The sequence below is a fragment of the Rhamphochromis sp. 'chilingali' genome (assembly GCF_963969265.1).
Source record: "Rhamphochromis sp. 'chilingali' genome assembly, chromosome: 12".
Lineage (NCBI taxonomy): Eukaryota > Metazoa > Chordata > Actinopteri > Cichliformes > Cichlidae > Rhamphochromis > Rhamphochromis sp. 'chilingali'.
In genome coordinates, this window is record NC_137939.1 from 12,615,445 (window position 1) to 12,633,914 (window position 18,470).

An 18,470-nucleotide genomic window follows, 5' to 3' on the forward strand; every position below is an offset into this window, starting at 1 on the left:
ACATTAAAACGGGGCAAACTTTCATTTCCTCTTATTAAACACACAGCTGCATGAGGGAGAAAGCAAAAACAGAGACAACTGGGAAAGCCGCTGCTGCCGCCTGGTGGTCTTTTTGTGTTACAGCAATGCAGCTCAGTCCAGCCTCAGATAAAAACAAAAAGGGGGGAGTGAAGACTGTACTCATGTTCATATTTCTTATTATAGAGAAATAGGCATGATACTGAAGGGGTTTTGGCCTGTATCAAGGACAAAAAAATGATAAAACCGAGCCTGTCTGGTTTACATTTTTGATTCAAAAAGAAAAACAAATATAAGAATTTTACCTGTCGCATGGGTAGAATCGTAACATGAACTTAATGTTCATTTATAGGTCATGAATCTCTTTACAAACTACATATTACAATATTATTTTTAGTTCAAACTCTCTCCATTTAAATTTTTTTATAATCATTTCAGTTTTTAAAATGTACAGTGTGTATTACATAAACTTGCAACGCTATCATCTCCTTGCTTCAAACGCTCTTGTTCAAAAAAGGTCAAATTGGTGTCATATTTTATTAATCCCACTAAACCCGTGGATTTAGTGGACGCTGAAAATGCTGTGTTGGCTTCAATCAACCAGATAAAACAAGATTAAGATAACAATTTGACCACACGCTTTGATTCCCCTGACAGCAGCTTTGCCTTATTTCATGAAAGAGCAGTCGGTGCCAGCGTCAGTTTTTTGGAATTTAACCTTAAATTTCATCGTCTCCCTGAAGCAGATATCATGCACCGATAATCTATATATATTTATGGAAGGTATTTCAATAAGAATAGGTTGCAGTTGGGGGGGAAAGCTGGTCTATGTCTTTATTTAGTCATAGAAGAAGGAGGTACAGTATAATAACCACATACAGTTGTATAAGAAATATGCTACATTCATGAGCTGCTGTGTCAGGGACCAAGCAGTAAGGCATAAAGGTGTTTAATTCAAAAAAGGGGTTTTATTGACCCAAAACATAAAAATTAATTGACAACCCAAAAACCTAAACAGGCAGACAAAGAAAAGAGGTCAACTCAATAAACTAAACTCAAAAATGGCTACTATATAACCAACTAATACAAAACAATTGAACAAATTTGAAACATCCCCCAGGCAATAAAGAAGGTGATTTCGTCCAATTAGTCTGTCAGCAGTACTTCAACCCCCAGGTAACTCAAACAAAGATGTATTAATGTAACATAAAACAGAACTTTGACCTTGCAGTGTTCATATGTGTGCACGCCATATAAACATTGGAAGGTGTGATGGAAAAAAATAAATGAAATAAAGAAACAATATCTTGGACAATAAGTAGAATATATTTAAAGTAGTGACTGCAAAGTAAACCAACACACTCTGTAAACTTGACATCTTCATCTAAGTTGTGTTCATGACGGAATAATAATAACAATAAATCACACTTTTTCTTTCATGTAAGATCATTTGTATTCTTCAATAGACAAAAGGTTAAAGTGTTACTTTAATGTTACTTTTTAATTTGTTTTACGCTGATGAAGTCGTGGTCATTATGCTGTGACAGACACTTTGTGGTACCACCTGGCAATGATGTTGGGGTTGTTGCTGTGTGACAAAGTGGCCATCAGCAGCTTGGTGCCAGGTGAAGTAGCCGTGATGGACACCTTCTTCTCTATCTTCTCGCCTGGCTGCAGGAGAATTATCCTGAGAGACAGAGCAGACAAATGTATTCTTTTCACATCTCACCTCCCACAAAGACAGTACAGCTCCAGAGCTCGGAGATCTAATGTTTTGCACAGGCGAAAGCAGGTAGTAATAGTACAAACTGAATAAAGGAGAAATTGGTGAGGGATTTTCTATCCCACAGTACAAAATGATCCCAATATCTCCATGTGCTGTGGATGATGAATTTTGAGTAATGCTACCAATTTCTCAAGGAAACCTTTGCCAGGTAGAGATTTTTTTTCTGGCTCACAGACCTTACTCTTCTTCTCCACTATATATCAAGCCAAAAAGCTAATGCCAAACCAGTCTCAGTAATGCTGATGTATAACATCTTAACAAGATACATTATTTCTGCATAATCTCTTCCCTTGTTAGCTAATTCATTCCTCCCGGGGGTGTCTGTGCAAATAAAAAGCCAATGGATACAGATTTACAATACCTTACACATCCTTGAAGCCCATAAAAAAGAAACTGAAGAAGAATTAACCAAGTGAAATTCAGTGTGTAAAAATAATAATGGAAAAAATAAACAGAAAAAACAACAGCAGGGTCCTGTATATTTTGTGTGATGCAGGAAAAGGGTGGTTGAATGGGTTTTATGAAGAGGGATGTTGTTTTTAGGTTTTTTAAAAACTACATTTGGCACTGTAAAAAAAAGCTAGCTGAAGCTAAATACACTCACTGCCAAACCTGAAAATACAGACTAGTCATTAGACGGCTAGGTGTTTAGTTGGGATGACTGAAACAACACTATTTTTAAAGGAGGTGTGGCACAACTGTAGACTTTCAAGACTTTACGACCTCTCGACATTCCTCAAGACATTCCACCTTACCATCAGCCACAGATTTACAGTACTTGTAATCTTAAACAACAACCATGAACCTTCAGCAACCTAATTTCTCGATGAAGAAATCTTGCGTTTATAAAAGTGAGATAATGTAAACAGGTCATCATCAAATAAATGGAACAGTAAATTAATTGCCTGTGGGCAATGGTGCTCTAACATATGACAGATATGACAGCAACTTGTTTTTACTGTTGCAGTAACATACCTGACCGCATTCTCAGGCCACATTCCTCAGACATCTGCTCAGTTCAGATTTGAAGGGAAGATAGTTTTGTGTTTTTTGACACACTTACTTGGCCACTTGTTTGCCCTCCAGCAAGCCGGCTCCCTGCACAGTCAACACAGCTTCATACAGAGCTGTGCTGAGGCAGTTGGTGAAGGACACAAGGACTGTGCGCTGCTTCTTCAGCTGGATAGAGTTGCCTCCTTCAATCTACAGAGCAGCCACAATTACAAGAGCACACAGGGGAAAAAAATTATCTGTAAAACTGATTGTGGCAGATACTGTTTTTTTAACCCAATAAAAAAAGGAAAATAAATATGGATATTTTTAAAGAAGCGTGGGAAGCTTTCATATGAGTTCGAGGTGGAAGCTTGTGTTTTATAAAGTTTTGAATGCTAGTGGTGTTCTTCTTCACACAGCATTTTTCACCAATATTTTCTCTGGCACCAAACATTATCTTGCAGTGTTTTATAAGTGAGTTACATGGATCCACCTTTCTTTTGGCTTCTGTAAATGATTCACTAGACACTGCTAAAAATGCTAATAGCATTAGCATTTTGGGCTCTAATCTGCTCTTTAGCAAAGTGACTTATACTCTGTGTGAAAAAAAATCAAGGAATTAATACTTTTTGTTCAGAGTAAAACATCAAGTCTCCAATATTTTTTTGGTCAGTTAAGTAGCAGAGAGGGTGGTTAATCCGTTTCAGCTGCTTTGGTCCTAATGAAATGAACAAAAGCTGTAAAATAGGGACAACAGTGAGACAATCAGGAACTGTTTTACAAGTGGAGGCCACTGACATTCTTTCCATCCTCACTGATTCTGTTTTGTTTGGTTTTTTTTACTAGTTTTGCATTTGGCCAGAGTCGCCGTTACTAATGGTAGCATGAGGTGCTACCTGGAACTCACAGAGGTTGCACAGCTGGTGCAACTTCTCCAGGATGGCACATCAATACATGCCATTGCCACACGGCTTGCTTTGTCTACCAGCTCAATATCATGGTGGAGATTCCAGGAGACAGACAGGTACTCTAGGAGAGCTGGACAGAGCCGTACAACGCCCTTAACCCATCAGCCAGACCGGTGTCTGCTCCTTTATGGAAGGTGGCACAGGATGAGCACTGCCAAGACTGTAAAAATGACCTCTAGCAGGACACTGCTGTGAATGTCTGACCAAATAATCAGAAACAAACTTGATGAGAGTGGCCTGAGGGCCCGACATCCTCTACCTCTAAAGGGCCCTGTGTTCATTGCCTGGCATCATGGAGCCTGATTGGCATTTGCCATAGAATACACATAGGAGCAAGTTCACCCTGAGCACATGTGACAGACATAAAAGGGTGTAACAAGTTGCACCTCAGAGTGTCCAGGAGCTCAGTAAAGCCCATGTCCATATGTGGGAGGAGATCCCCCCCAGGACACCATCTGCCATGCTATGAAATTTCATCAAAATGACTACCCTACTGTATCATTTTTTTTCACTTTCCATGAAATGATGTGGCACCTTTTCCAAACACACGGCCAGTCCGTGTCACAATAGATATCCAGCACTGAGATCTGATGTGTTTTCAAAGTGTTCCTTTAATTTTTTAAGCAGTGTATAATTCTATATATTCATATGTACATTGCACAATGCCCGTCTTCTTCTTGTAAATTTTAGTTTTTATTGCTGTTGTTTTTTGTTAAGCCCAGGAGGACCGGTGATAAGACTGTGAGAGCTTACTGACTGAGAGTAAAGAATATGGTTTTTAGTGAGCCTGTGATCGTAACGCTTCATGACCTTTACTCTAACACTTGTATCACTCCAAATTTGAATACTGTAACATGCTGATAAAAATGAAAATAATGTGCAAATAGGAAAATGAAAGAAAAAGATTATTGAGAAACATCTAAAGTCTACTGAATACTGAAAGCATGTCATCTTGACAGTCGTCAACTACTTCATTAGTTAGTTTCCAAGGTACTGGAAACATTCCTCAGACGTTTTGGTCCATGTTGACATGATAGCATCACACAGCTGCAGTAGATTTGTCGGCTACACATCCATAATGTGATTTTTTTTTTATATCAACACACCCTAAACTTGATCTGTTGGATTGAGATCTGGTGACCGTGGAGGCTGTTTGAGTACAGTGAACTCATCATTATGTTCAAGAAACCAGTTTGACATTGTTTGAGCTTTGTGACACGGTGTAGACTGTGCTCACACAAAAGGATAGTCGTGGTCAGCAACACTGTAGGCTGTGGTGTTTAAACTAAAATAAAATGCTCAGTTGATACTAAGGCTAGCAGATTTTTTCATGAAAATATCCCCTGCACCATTACACCAACATCAGCTTGAACAATTGAGACAAGGCAGGATGGATCCATGCTTTCAGATTTTTTACACTAAATTTTGACCCTACCATCTGAATGCTTGATCAGAAAGTGAGTCTTTATTTTCCAGTTTTGGTGAGCCTAATAAAGCTCATTAATTACACTAAATAGGCTTTGGAATTTAATATATGGTGTAAAGTGAATGAATATAGTTGGTCAGGGAACAGCAAAAGAAATTTATTTCTTTGCTGAATCTTTTCCTGCAAGGCCGACATATTATCAGTTGACTGACATCATAATGTGAAAGGTAATTTGATTTAGGTCACCAAACTATGTTAGAGAGACTGTTGTTGTGCATGCTCTTTTGATGTGATTTTGACTTTGTTCTTCATTACAATAATAACCTGATCCTGTCATATTCAGCTGACAGCCATGAAAAAGATAAAAGTGAGGAAGATGAGGAAGGAAGAGAAAGGAAGACAGTGCTATGTAATTCATATATAATACTTTGTGAGTTGCAGAGACAGGAGGGGGGATGTTGTTGTACCTGTATGGTTATTTGTGGAGGGCTTATGCTGAACTCTTCAGCAGCCAGAAATGTTTCTTTGGTCCTCATGTCCTTTAGCACCACTGCCAAGTTCACAATATCATCACCAGCCAGGAATGACTGATATTTAAAATGAGAGATGGTGTGATTGAGTGTTGTCACTGGGGATGAGGAAAACGTCATGGGAAAGGGAAGAAACGAAGCAAATCAAAGGGAAGGTTAGTTACTTTGTTTATCAAACACTAATCTATATATAAGCAGTACAATAGTAAATGTACTGGAATCATGAATGTATTCAGTCACCTGAAAATGGCTGTATCTGCACCTCTGTTTGTGCGTCCCAGAAGGCCTCACACGGGCTGCTGTCGTACTCTTTCACCTGAGCGTTGATGTGTCCCACCAGAACCCTGGGGTTCTTGCACTGGTTTGTGATGGTCACACATATGTGGATGGGCTCACCCAGTTTTGGCACCCCAACTATTTTTAGGGTCACGTTCAAATTGGGTGACATTGTACCTGGTAATAACATGTACATTGTTTCAGGTTAAAGATATGCGACTAGAGCTGGTTTGATTTTCACCACTTGAACAATCTAGCTCGTTCTAGATTAAACCCTAAATGATTAAAGGTGTGTAGAAATTATACACACACACACACACACACACACACACACACACACACACACACACACACACACACACACACACACACACACACACGCGCGCGCATATATATATATATTATAGGTTTTATATTATAGGTTCTCCTTCATAGCATTCGTTTCAAATCTCACTATGGGAAAATACTGACTCCCAGATTGCCAGACATGTATGTTAAGAAGACAGCTGTCCCCAATAGCTCCACATGGAAGGAGCACCCACCTGGGAAGAACCTGCACTGAGGACTGAATGCACCAGGTTAGGCACTGTAACATCTAGCCTTTAAAACCTAGCAAAGCGCCCGGTGACAGAGTTAACACATGAATGTGTTAACAATTTAGCTTAGCCCCTGATAGCAATAAGGGGAGTCTTAAAGGTTGTTGGGGATGCTCTGGGGTACAGACACTGACCTTGGTGTTGCAGTGTTCTTGCACAGACTGAGGTGTTTCCTCCTGAAAGAAAAAGCAGAAATAAAACTACTTGAACTTCTTTTCTCATACAGAAGTCTGTTTTTCAAGGAACAATTGCTGAAGATCTTTAGCTTTTTAAAAGTTATAAGAGAAACATTTTGCTATGACAAGCCTCAGAGATAGATTGAGCACATTCTCTTACTTTTGTCAGGTTTATATGTCAGCTTCAGATTCTCTGGTTTATCTGATCCGATGCTTTTGGTGTAGATGAGCTTTCCCACACACTCAGTGTCCACCGTCTTTCCCACCACCAGTCCATTGTGCACAATTAACCTTACGACATCCGCATCAACAGAGGCACAGACGAATGGGATGTCGTATCGGGCGTCCAACCAGTGGTGCTGGATGGCAGCAACTGGACAAGGTCCACAGCAAAATATCCCTGAGGATCAATGTGTTTACAGAGAAATATCAGTCAGTATCTTTCATTGCAAATCAATGCAATCTATAAAGAGCATAATTTTGACAGCTATTTGGAGCAGGGGCCTACATGTACCTTCACTCTTTTCCTGCGGTGTTGGGTCCACTACCTGCCAACCGTCACACCCTGCACCAAGATCTGGTCTCCTCATCCAGCACTCCACCCACACATGGAAGTTCCTGCAAGAGGTCAAGTACACTGTTCCAAAAAATAGTAATGTCAAAGTATCTTACTGCATATTTTACAGTTTTGTACTGTCTTTCTAGAATATCCTTAAGTTTACATAAGTAGACTGTGATTTTACATGTCAAAGGTAAAATAACATAACATCACTGTAAATATAGTAAAACACAATTTACTTGTTTTTAAAATAGATTTTTTTTGTACATATGCATATTTAGATTGTAAAAATACATTCAGAAATGCATCATCATTTCACAAATATTTGTCTGTTATGTGAGAGAATGATCTGTTAAATTCAAATGTAATACTATGGAAAAATATATAAAATGATCGAAAATTAATGAGAATAATCAATAATTAAAGGAGTATTTGAATTATAATTTTGCTGAAAATTTCATGTCATCTAGGCCTGATTCAATAATTCAGAGGTAACAAGTGAAAATATAATTAATAGGAATAAAAACTAAAAAAAACATCTAAAACATTGCACAGCCACGCTGTGCTAATTAGATATTTTAAAAAATAAATGTAGAGGTAGGAATTGCAATTAATATAAATCTCAAAGTATTCACAACATTCCTGAACAGAAATAGGCCTCTGCACCTGTGGTGAGGGTGTGGCCATGAAAACAATGTGACATGCCATGGGACACATAATAACATGACGCTAAGCATCGGCCAATGAATGTGAACTAACAACCACAAGGTCGCGGGTATGGCTGCACTGTAGGAAAATCCTAATATAAAAGTATTTTACTGTGCATTTTACAGTTCTTTTCTGTTCTTCTAGAATATCATTAAAGTTAAGTAAATAGACTGTGATTTCACATTTCAAATGTAAATTAACGTTGTCAAAGGAGCTTGCAAAGAAAAGCGTCTGGACTTCTTTAAGTTGCTTGAAGACGTTTCACCTCTCATCCGAGAAGCTTCTTCAGTTCTAAGGTCAAATGGTGGAGAGTCCCAGATATAAAACCTAGTGGGAGTAACCCCCCACAGAGGGACAAAAGGACCCCCTGATGATCCTCTAATCGCCTGAGCCAAGGTGTGAAACTGGGCGTGGGTCCCAATCAGCCAGAGTTTCGGGTGTGTTCATTGTGAAACCTGGCCCCACCTTATCATGCGAATTCCTGAGGTCAGTTGGCCCAGGATGTGAGTGGGCGTTAAGGCGTCTGGGAAAGCATCTCAAAACTGGATTATAGATGGCAGAGAGTTGGTGTCGTAAACCCCCGCCTCTGTTCAAAGATGGTCGCTCACAGTGGGCATAGATGGCTTCTTTCACTCCTCTTTCAAACCATCTGTCCTCTCCGTCCAAAATGTGAACATTGGCATCCTCGAAAGAGTGTCCTTTATCCTTAAGATGCAGATGGACTGCTGAGTCTTGTCCTGTGGAGGTGGTTCTTCTGTGTTGTGCCATGCGCTTGTGAAGTGGCTGTTTGGTCTCTCCAATGTAGAGGTCTGAGCATTCCTCGCTGCACTGTACAGCATACATCAGGATGAAAGTCTCAGCCACGCTCTCCAGTGCCAAAGTCCCTCCATCCAACCTCACAATGCAGGAAAAGAAAGCCGTCGCTTCCCTGAGCAAAGACCACAACATCACTGTTTTACCAGCTGATAAGGGAAGATGCACCGTGGTCCTAAACACTACAGATTACCATACAAAGATCACTACTCTCCTCAGTGACAACAATACCTATGAAGCCCTAAAGCGAGACCCCACAAGCAGCTACAAAAAGAAAGTTATAGCTTGCCTTCAAGACTTTGAAAAGGACAAAATCATTGACCGCCTTACATATCACCGCCTTTACCCAGGGGATGCCATACCCTGCATCTATGGACTTCCTAATATCCACAAGGAAGCTGTCCCACTCAGACCCATAGTCAGTAGCATAAACTCAGCCACTTACAACATTGCTAAACACCTTGCCACCATCCTTGCGCCTCTCGTGGGGAACACCCCACACCACATCAAGAACTCCACCGACTTCACCGACAAGGTCCAGAAACTTACCCTGGATCCAGATGAAACCATGGTGTCCTTTGATGTAGTCTCTCTTTTCACTTGCATACCCACCACGGAGGCCGTGGAGACTGTCAGAAAACGACTACAAGAAGACAGCTCCTTGGAGGACAGGACCAACTTCACACCCGATCAGATTTGCACACTGTTAGACCTCTGCCTCACCACTACATATTTCAAGTACAACGAAGGCTTTTACAGACAAAAACATGGCTGTGCCATGGGCTCCCTCGTGTCACCTATTGTAGCCAACCTTTACATGGAGGAAGTGGAAAGGAAGGCTCTTGGCTCTTTCAAAGGAAGAGTACCCAGCCACTGGTACAGATATGTGGACGACACCTGGGTCAAAATCAAGACACAAGAAGTGGAATCCTTCACTGCGCACATTAACGCTGTGGATAAGAACATCAAGTTCACCAGGGAAGACACAAAGGACGACTGTTTGCCTTTCCTGGACTGCGCCGTGCACATTGAAGAGAACGGCAAACTCAACATCGAAGTTTACCGGAAGCCCACACACACAGACCAGTACCTCCTCTTTGACTCCCATCACCCTTTGGAACACAAACTTGGAGTAATTAGGACCCTACACCACCGGGCAGAACATGTTCCCTCTAAGCCTGAAGGAAAAAAGAAGGAACACACACATGTAAAGGAAGCACTCAAAACGTGCGGCTATCCTAAATGGGCGTTCTTAAAGTCAGCAAAGAGGCACAGAAAAGAAGACCAGACACCAGCGAGGGAGGATAAGAAGGACAGACGCAACAACATTGTCATCCCCTATGTAGCCGGTGTATCAGAGAAACTCAGGAGAGTTTTCTCCAAGCACGACATCCCGGTGCATTTCAGACCCAGCAACACGCTCAGACAAAAACTGGTTCACCCGAAAGACAAAACGCCAAAACACAAACTTAACAATGTGGTGTATGCTGTACAGTGCAGCGAGGAATGCTCAGACCTCTACATTGGAGAGACCAAACAGCCACTTCACAAGCGCATGGCACAACACAGAAGAGCCACCTCCACAGGACAAGACTCAGCAGTCCATCTGCATCTTAAGGATAAAGGACACTCTTTCGAGGATGCCAATGTTCACATTTTGGACATTGGCACCCGAAACTCTGGCTGATTGGGACCCACGCCCAGTTTCACACCTTGGCTCAGGCGATTAGAGGATCATCAGGGGGTCCTTTTGTCCCTCTGTGGGGGGACACTCCCACTAGGTTTATATCTGGGACTCTCCACCATTTGACCTTAGAACTGAAGAAGCTTCTCGGATGAGAGGTGAAACGTCTTCAAGCAACTTGAAGACGTCCAGACGCTTTTCTTTGCAAGCTCCTTTGACTACGATGACCTGGATGACTGAGAACCTTCACAGACGTAAATTAACGTTAAATCACTGTAATGTAATAAAACATAATTTTCATGATTATTAAATGTATCTGTCTGTACATATGCATATTTAGATTGTTAAAATACATTCACAAATGTATCATGATCTCACAAATATCTGTCCGTTATTTGAAAGATTGAACTGTTGAATTCAAATGTAATGCTATGGAAAAGTATATAACATGATTCCTATAAGTTTGTGTTACATCACATAAGTATTATTATCATTGCTATTTAGGGTGATCATGGCTCAAGAGTTAGCAGTTCGCCTTATGATCAGAAAGTTGCCGGTTCGAGCCCCGGCTCGGACACTCTCGGTATTGTGTCTGTGGTCAAGACTTTTCGCCTACTGGTGATGGCCAGAGGAGCCGATGGTGCGATATGGCAGCCTCCCCTCTGTCAGTCTGTCCCAGGGCATGCAATCCATTATTATTTAAACCAACTGTTAACTGTATATTTCTGTACATTTACGTATTATGATTCATATTGCCACATTCATTGACCTTGTTTATAGGTAATTTCTTTGTTTGATCACGTTAAAATGTTCCTAATTTAATGTCTAAAAGCACTTGGTAAAGGCAGAATCCCATGTGAAATTAGCGCAACAAACTGTATTGTCATTACTGGAAATAACCGTATTTTTATGAGGAAGTTATTTTCTGTTATGTTACGGTAGTATTTTGGCGCCCCAGGTGCCAGAATATTACTGTTTTTTTTAAGATGTTTTTTTAACAGTGTAGAGATAACTACAGATGATGTGCATTATGCAATTAATATACAGAACAGTCAGGTTAATTTTACAAAACAGAAAAATATTTGTAGTAGTAAAAAGTCCTTTTAGCAAGTTACACAATTATTTTGAAAGCCACTTTATGAGATACACTGTGCTAGTAGCAGGTTGGGCCCTGTTTTGCTTTGCGCACTGCCTTAATTTATTTGTGTTACACATTCAACAAGCTGCTTCCTCACAGATTTTACTCCAGCATCGCTCAATTGCTGTAGATTTGTCGCTTCATCTATAATGTAAATTTGTCATTACACTACATCCCAAAGGTGATCTGTTGGATTGAGATCTGGTGATAGTGGAGGCCGTTTGAGTACAATGAACTCATTGTCATGGTCAAAAAACCATTTTGAGATGATCTGAGTTTTGTGACATGGTGTGTTATCCTCCTGGAAACAGCCATCAGAATATAGGGACACTGTGCTCAGTGGATGACTTGGTCAGCAACAATACTCAGGCAGGCTGTGGTGTTTAAATGATGCTCAGTTTGTACTAAGGTGCCCAAAGTTTCCAAGAAAGGATCCACCACACCATTACACCACCAGCAGCAACCTGAACCATTGATACGAGGCAGAATGGATCCTTCCAGCCATGATGTTTTATGACAAATCCTGACCCTACCATCCAACTCTTGTAGAAGAAATTGAGACTAGAAAACATTTTTCCAATATTTCTTATGTGTATTATTCCGGTGTGAATTGTATCCTTAGTTTCTTGTTCGGTTCTTCGGTTCTTCTATAACTTTGGTTAATTGAGTTACTGTTGCCTTGCTGCCACCTTGAAGCATTCTCCTATTACCTCAACAACCATACCACATTCAGAACTACTTACAGTAAATCACCTTTCTTCACAGTTTGAGTGATACCTGGTTTCAACTTCGACAGGTTGTTGAACATGTCTATACACATGCCTATGTGCATTTAAGTCCTGTCATGTGACTAGCTGATTAGATCTTTGAGTTAACAGAAAGTGAACACCTGTAGCTATTAAAGAAGTCACCGAGTGCAGATTGCAAGAAGTTACAAAAAGAAATTGTATATTTATGGTTAAGAGCAAGTGACACCAACCAAATGTTGTCCTTTGACACGCCGAACTTCTCCCCTGTTCTCGTGTAAAACTCTTCAATTATCATGTTGCCATTTCCATCATGAGCTGCGTTGAAAACTGTTACCACCCTGGAGGGAATCCCTAGAACTCTCATTACTGGAGAGAGAGAAAAAAAGGCTTTAATATCATTTAAAAACCATATTTTCAATAATCACATAGCAATGCTGACATAATGCCTATGGCAAGTTACCATGGGAATGCAGTGTAAATGGTATGTCCCTTCAAAGAAAGAAAATAGATCCAATAATTGATCTAACAATCAAGGGGCATATGATGGAATTCTGTCAATCTACAGCATTTTAAGCATCACAAGAGCAACTTTAATCCATCCTGTGTGGACTCGCCTGTATACATTTAGATTTTGGGTCTGTGCTGACTTGTTTGGACAATTCTTGAGACTAATACTGGTATCACTTCTGTACTGTAGAGCAATTAAGACAGATTTAGGTCAACAAATCTAGAACTCCATGAGACATAGAACAACAGCTCTGCACAGGAGATAACTCAATCAAACACAGATTTCACCAATGATCTCATCCTAAACACACATCCTACCTGTACAGAGGACGGATGCAAAGACCCAGCATTGGCCATAACGCACAGGTCTGCATTTGGATGAGGCCCAGCGGAGAAGGATGTCAGCGCTGCCACTCCAGTCTGTAGGCTTCACACCATTTTTGTAACTGCCCTGCCACTTCCCCTCCAGAATACCCAGGTCATCGTTACAGTTTATCTAGAGCAGGAAGAATCACATTAATGACTTCACTTTTTTCCTTTTACTGTGGACAAAATTGCTTAGCATTATACTATATTGTCTCTCACCATAGCGCAGACCACTCGGCTGAGGTAGACAGGGTCTGCTCGTAATGTATAATCTTTGTTTTTGTCAGTGAGGTGTTGCGGGCTGAACTCCAGGAGCTTCAGACATGCTTCCAGGACTCCAGGCTCATACTGCATACATGTGGATGGAAATTTAGCATGTTACCTGCTAATAATGCTACTATATATGATCTATGCAGACTTGTTCTATGATTCTGGGTCACATACCAGACCAAATGACCATGGACGCTTGCTAACATTTAAACTGCTCCCCATATACACTAGCCCATAGTCACTTTTGATGTACTCTTCTTTATGGGCATCCAGTGGCATGTATACTGGATCACCTGAAAAGCGGTGATAGTTGGAATTATGTCTACAAAAGGATAACAGCAGACTGTGGACAAGAACAGCAAGTGGCAGCAGCTACATGGACTCACCTTTCAGCCAAGGGTTGCACAGTAGCACAAATGTTCCCAATACATAAGTTTTTCTGCTCCGTCTGGTCTCTATGTGGGCCAGGAGTTCATACAGAGCCACTGATGACTGAACAGGAGCGCAAATGTGGATAATGACTGACTGGGGATGCATGTTCCCTGGGTAGATTGTAGCTTTCCAGTCATAGAGCTGGGGGTGGGACTGTTCTTCATAGAACAGAACTGGGATCCTCTTTGACAGGCCACCTGTATGGTAAAGTAAATAAATAAATAAATAAAGATAAAAGCAGCATAATTTCCACCTTATAATTTGAATTTGTAATAAAAAAAATATAATAACTAAACTAGTTTTTTTTAAAATTGCAGAGGGAGTGTTCGCCCGGGGCGCCAAACAGGCTAGGACCACCACTGCCTTTGGGAACTGTACATTTCCCAATGCCTCAGAAGGGTGTGGTTCTCCCCTTTTTGACCTGTTGCTTTCTGGCAGCTGCTACAGTTTCTAATTGCTAATATCAGCACTGCCCTGGTGCAAAGGTGCTCCTGAATGCTTTTGAGTGCAATTTTTCACTTGAAAAAGTATGAGTGTGGTATTTATAAATCAGAAGTATTGCTTTAAATATGAACAGTCTTAGTCTTTGATACCTAAACAAACCTCCAGCACCAGGCTCTCAGCGCAGGGATTCCACAGCCAACTGTCAGACTTTAGCGTCACTTTGAAGGGTTTCCCTCGTCGAACCACAAGTCGGTTCCTACTAAGCCCCTGAGTTTCATGGGAAATGCTGTTTTCGGGAATCTCAAAGTTCATGGACTTTAGTCGGCAGTGGCCATTAGTGGTACCTGTAAAACAGATGGCAGAACCCATACTGATCTGAAGACAGTACACATGACAAAGATCTGTCAGGAACTAGAGAACAGACGGGGATAAGAAGGTAAGACGGGAGCTTTGGAGATGAATTTCAGCAAAGCCATCAATTTTAATTTACAAATCAGTGTTAAAGGAATTACAGGTTTCCTGGATTACCGCTGGGTAAAATGAACTTTAGAAAACGCAAAAAATAAACAACAGGACAAGAAAAAATATTGCAATGAATGATTTAAAATTGTTTCTTTCTACCTAACAAACGAAATCACTTAACAAATGATGCTGCCTCTCTCATTCATGTTAAAAACTATCCTATTCCGCTTCACAACTGTAATATTTATATTTATTACATAAAGTCCATGTATCAGATTACTTGGTAGAATATTAGTGTTATTTTCTTTACTCTTTGCACTTAACCCTTGGTAGAACCTGGGACCATTTCGTGGCCTTTGCGTTTTTTAATTCCACGCCATTTCCACTGTGTTTAATGGAGTATAGCCAAATTTTCAAACGTATTTTTTTCCCATTTTATTTTAAAATTTCAGTCTGAGTTTTTTAAATGAGCTTAAATGGCTGAATAAAAGGCATACATCCACTACCGAACCTCGTGGCCGATTTGTGCCCCATTGAAACCCATTATAAACGCTATTTTTCACGCCAGAAAAATTACGGTCAAATCGATCATCAGGTTTCCAGCTTAGGTTTCGTTTTGGACTACAGGCCTTAGAGTTGTAATTTTTTTATTTGTCCACCGGGTGGCGCCCTTGCTCCACATGTGACGCCTGCTGGAACATACACATGTTCTCCAGCGGCCTGCTCGAGACAGATACCCGGAAAAGGCACACTAATTTCCCGCGTACCACAGCAGGTTGGCCCGCTGCTCGTTCCGGACCATTTTCTGCCCTTAGGTTCGTTTGATTTTTTTTTTTTTTTTTTAATCAACAGGAAATGACGTATTTGTTTTCACGTGGTAGCGGAAGTGTGTGCTGCAGACACGGGAACCGAACCATATGCTCCGGCGCTGCGCGAAACACACCCGCGGCAGAGGCGCTCCTCCCCGGGGGAGCAGGAGCAGCAGCGCCGCCTGGGGACATTTTTGGCTTCTGGAAAAAAAATTAAAACCGGATCGAAATTAATGTTCGTGCCAATCTTTTGTCCATCTAAAGGCCTAATTATAATAACAATAAAATATTACTTCAAATGTTTTTTTTGGAAAATATTTTATGTTTTATGTTTTATGTTTTTGGGGCAAAAAAAGCAGTGCGCTCATGTGACGAAACCGGGATATAAAGGGTTAAAATCCGCGAAATGTAATTAAAACTTGACATGAATATTTCAAGGAGAAGTAGGTCTAAAAGATTGGCTAATTTAAAGTGGAATAAAATATTAATATATAAATTTTTTATAGCACTTTTTGGGCGTGGTCGATAGTGTGCATTTTATGAAATGCGCTCCTGGAAAAAAAAATAAAAGGCGATCGAAATGACTGTTGGTGCCAATCTTTAGTCCATCTAAAGGCCTAATTATAATAACAAACAAATATTACTTCAAATGTTTTTTTTGGAAAATATTTAGTTTTTTTGTTTTTTGGGGCTAAAAAAACAGGGCGCTCATGTAATAAAACTGGGATTTAAAGGGTTAAAACAATGAAAATATAATTAAAACTTGACATGGATATTTTAAGCAGAAGTAGTTTTAAAAGATTGACTAATTTAAAGTAGAAAAAATATTGATATATAACATTTTTAGAGCACTTTTGGGGCGGGACCATTTTTTGGTCCCGAGGTTCACGAAAGGATGGGATTTTGAGGTTTTACCAAGGTTAATGTCTGCTGGAATAAAACTTAATTGGATTACTTTCAGCTGGAAAATAAACTGTTTATGCAAAATCATATGAAATTTAATCAATCCATTTAAGCAAAACTCAAAGCAGCTCAAACGCACACATGCGCCTTCCTATGGACAAGAAAAAGATTAAAGTTACATCTGAGTGGCAGAGTGCACTTACCATTGATGCTGTATATTGTCTGCTGCATGTTGTCCATGGTGTGACAGCTAGAATTGCAAGTGTTTGGAAGAATGACAAGCATGCTTTAAGTAGCCCTTCGCAAAGCTAAACATCTCACACCTCTCCAGTGATTAACCAATCACCATTCATTTTTTTTTCTTCTTATCTGATTTTAATTATGCAGGTGTCTGACAAAGTGTACGTCATACATTACAAACAAATTGCACACAAATCACAAATTGCAAAAGCACAGCAGGAAATTGTGTCAGTGTCCTTATTCTTAACTCAAAGTGCAAAACCTACAGAAAAGTCAACAACCTTAACACAAAAAAACATTTCAGACTTCATACCAGCAGGAGACACACCCTCCAACTTTTCAAGTATTCACTAGCCAAGCATTCGAGTGATGTCACTTCAAACTTCCAGAGAAACTGTGTGGTTTATTATTAAGTTTATGATTCACTTTCTCTAGAAAATGACACAGGTTTCATGTGATGCTCGCTGACACATCTAAAACCTGCCATGGTCTTCTGCAGAATGATCACCCTAATGAAATTTGCATTTGCCTCTGAGTCATTAATGATACTCTATGTACTCCATGAAACATTCAGTATTTTAAAATATAGACCGAGAACATCTTGGAGCGCATTGTCATTGTTATTTGATGTTCTATTAAAAGTTCACAAAACACAATCAAACAGAACAACTCTAATATAATAGTCTACATCTTTAGCTTCTGAGATAAAAGACTGTGGTATTTTGGTGACACTCAAAGCTCATCCATGAGTTTATGAAACAGTATGAAATGAAGTTCGTGTGCTTTAAACCAAACTTTAAAACCTATTTTCATACCTTTCACTTAGTGGGTCCGGAAAATAAAGCACAAACAGAGGACTGACTTTCATCAGCAGAAAGGTTGCACAGACTCTTACTTTTTTTTTCAACGTATGCCCCACCTGTTTCTGTAACACAAACACATCACACATTTCCCTGAATGATGTTGCAAGTGGACTGCAAGAGTGTAGCGCTCCCTCTAGTGGCATAGGGGCGACATTGCATTTACGTCAATATGATAAACAGCTGTGCAGTGGTTAGCGTGCAAGCAAGAACCCGCAGGCCAGCTGGGGCATCTCTGTGTGAAGTTCTCGATGCCTTTTCATGGAGAACTCGCTACCCCACACATGCATGTTAGATTCACAGAGTCTACCCAGGAAAAAAATCCCATTACCATAAGTGAAACGACAATAATGTCAGTGATCAAATGCTGAGCAGCAGCACGGCACCACTGTGAGTCAGCCAGTCAAATGTGTGGTGATGGACTTGCAGGATTCGATGAATACATTTATGATTTATCATTTTTATATCACAAAGAACTAAAGATATATTTTTAAAGTCCTTTAGAGTCAATATAAAGGACTGAACCCTTCAGGAATTACAGCCATTTTTGCAGAGTGTCGTCATTTTCAAAAGCTCAAAAACTAATTGGACATTTGAGCAATTTCATTGTGGCTTGTCTCCTCACTGTTTAATTAAAGTGAAGTCATACGAGGCCTTCAGACTATAGCAAGTGCAGAGTTTGCCTTGTGTCATTTAAAGACTGCTTTGGCTGTAGAGTTCAAACTACAAGAAAGGAGAGGAAAAAGTCACCGTCTAA

The 18,470-nt window shown here is 40.2% G+C and overlaps 1 protein-coding gene across 1 annotated transcript; it reads right to left on the bottom strand.

Annotated features, from left to right (window-relative positions):
• Positions 1 to 647: 647 nt before the first annotated feature.
• On the bottom strand, positions 648 to 16,880 carry LOC308407721 (protein-glutamine gamma-glutamyltransferase 2-like). Its single transcript, XM_080899554.1, has 14 exons — positions 16,817 to 16,880; positions 14,589 to 14,783; positions 13,950 to 14,192; positions 13,738 to 13,856; positions 13,513 to 13,641; positions 13,246 to 13,423; positions 12,651 to 12,786; positions 7,284 to 7,387; positions 6,930 to 7,169; positions 6,728 to 6,769; positions 5,962 to 6,174; positions 5,659 to 5,819; positions 2,868 to 3,007; positions 648 to 1,705 (listed from the first exon to the last, which is right to left on the bottom strand). The coding sequence occupies exons 1-14, from the start codon at positions 16,851 to 16,853 to the stop codon at positions 1,552 to 1,554; spliced, it is 2,091 nt and encodes a 696-aa protein (XP_080755680.1). The 5' UTR covers positions 16,854 to 16,880; the 3' UTR covers positions 648 to 1,551.
• Positions 16,881 to 18,470: the final 1,590 nt, after the last annotated feature.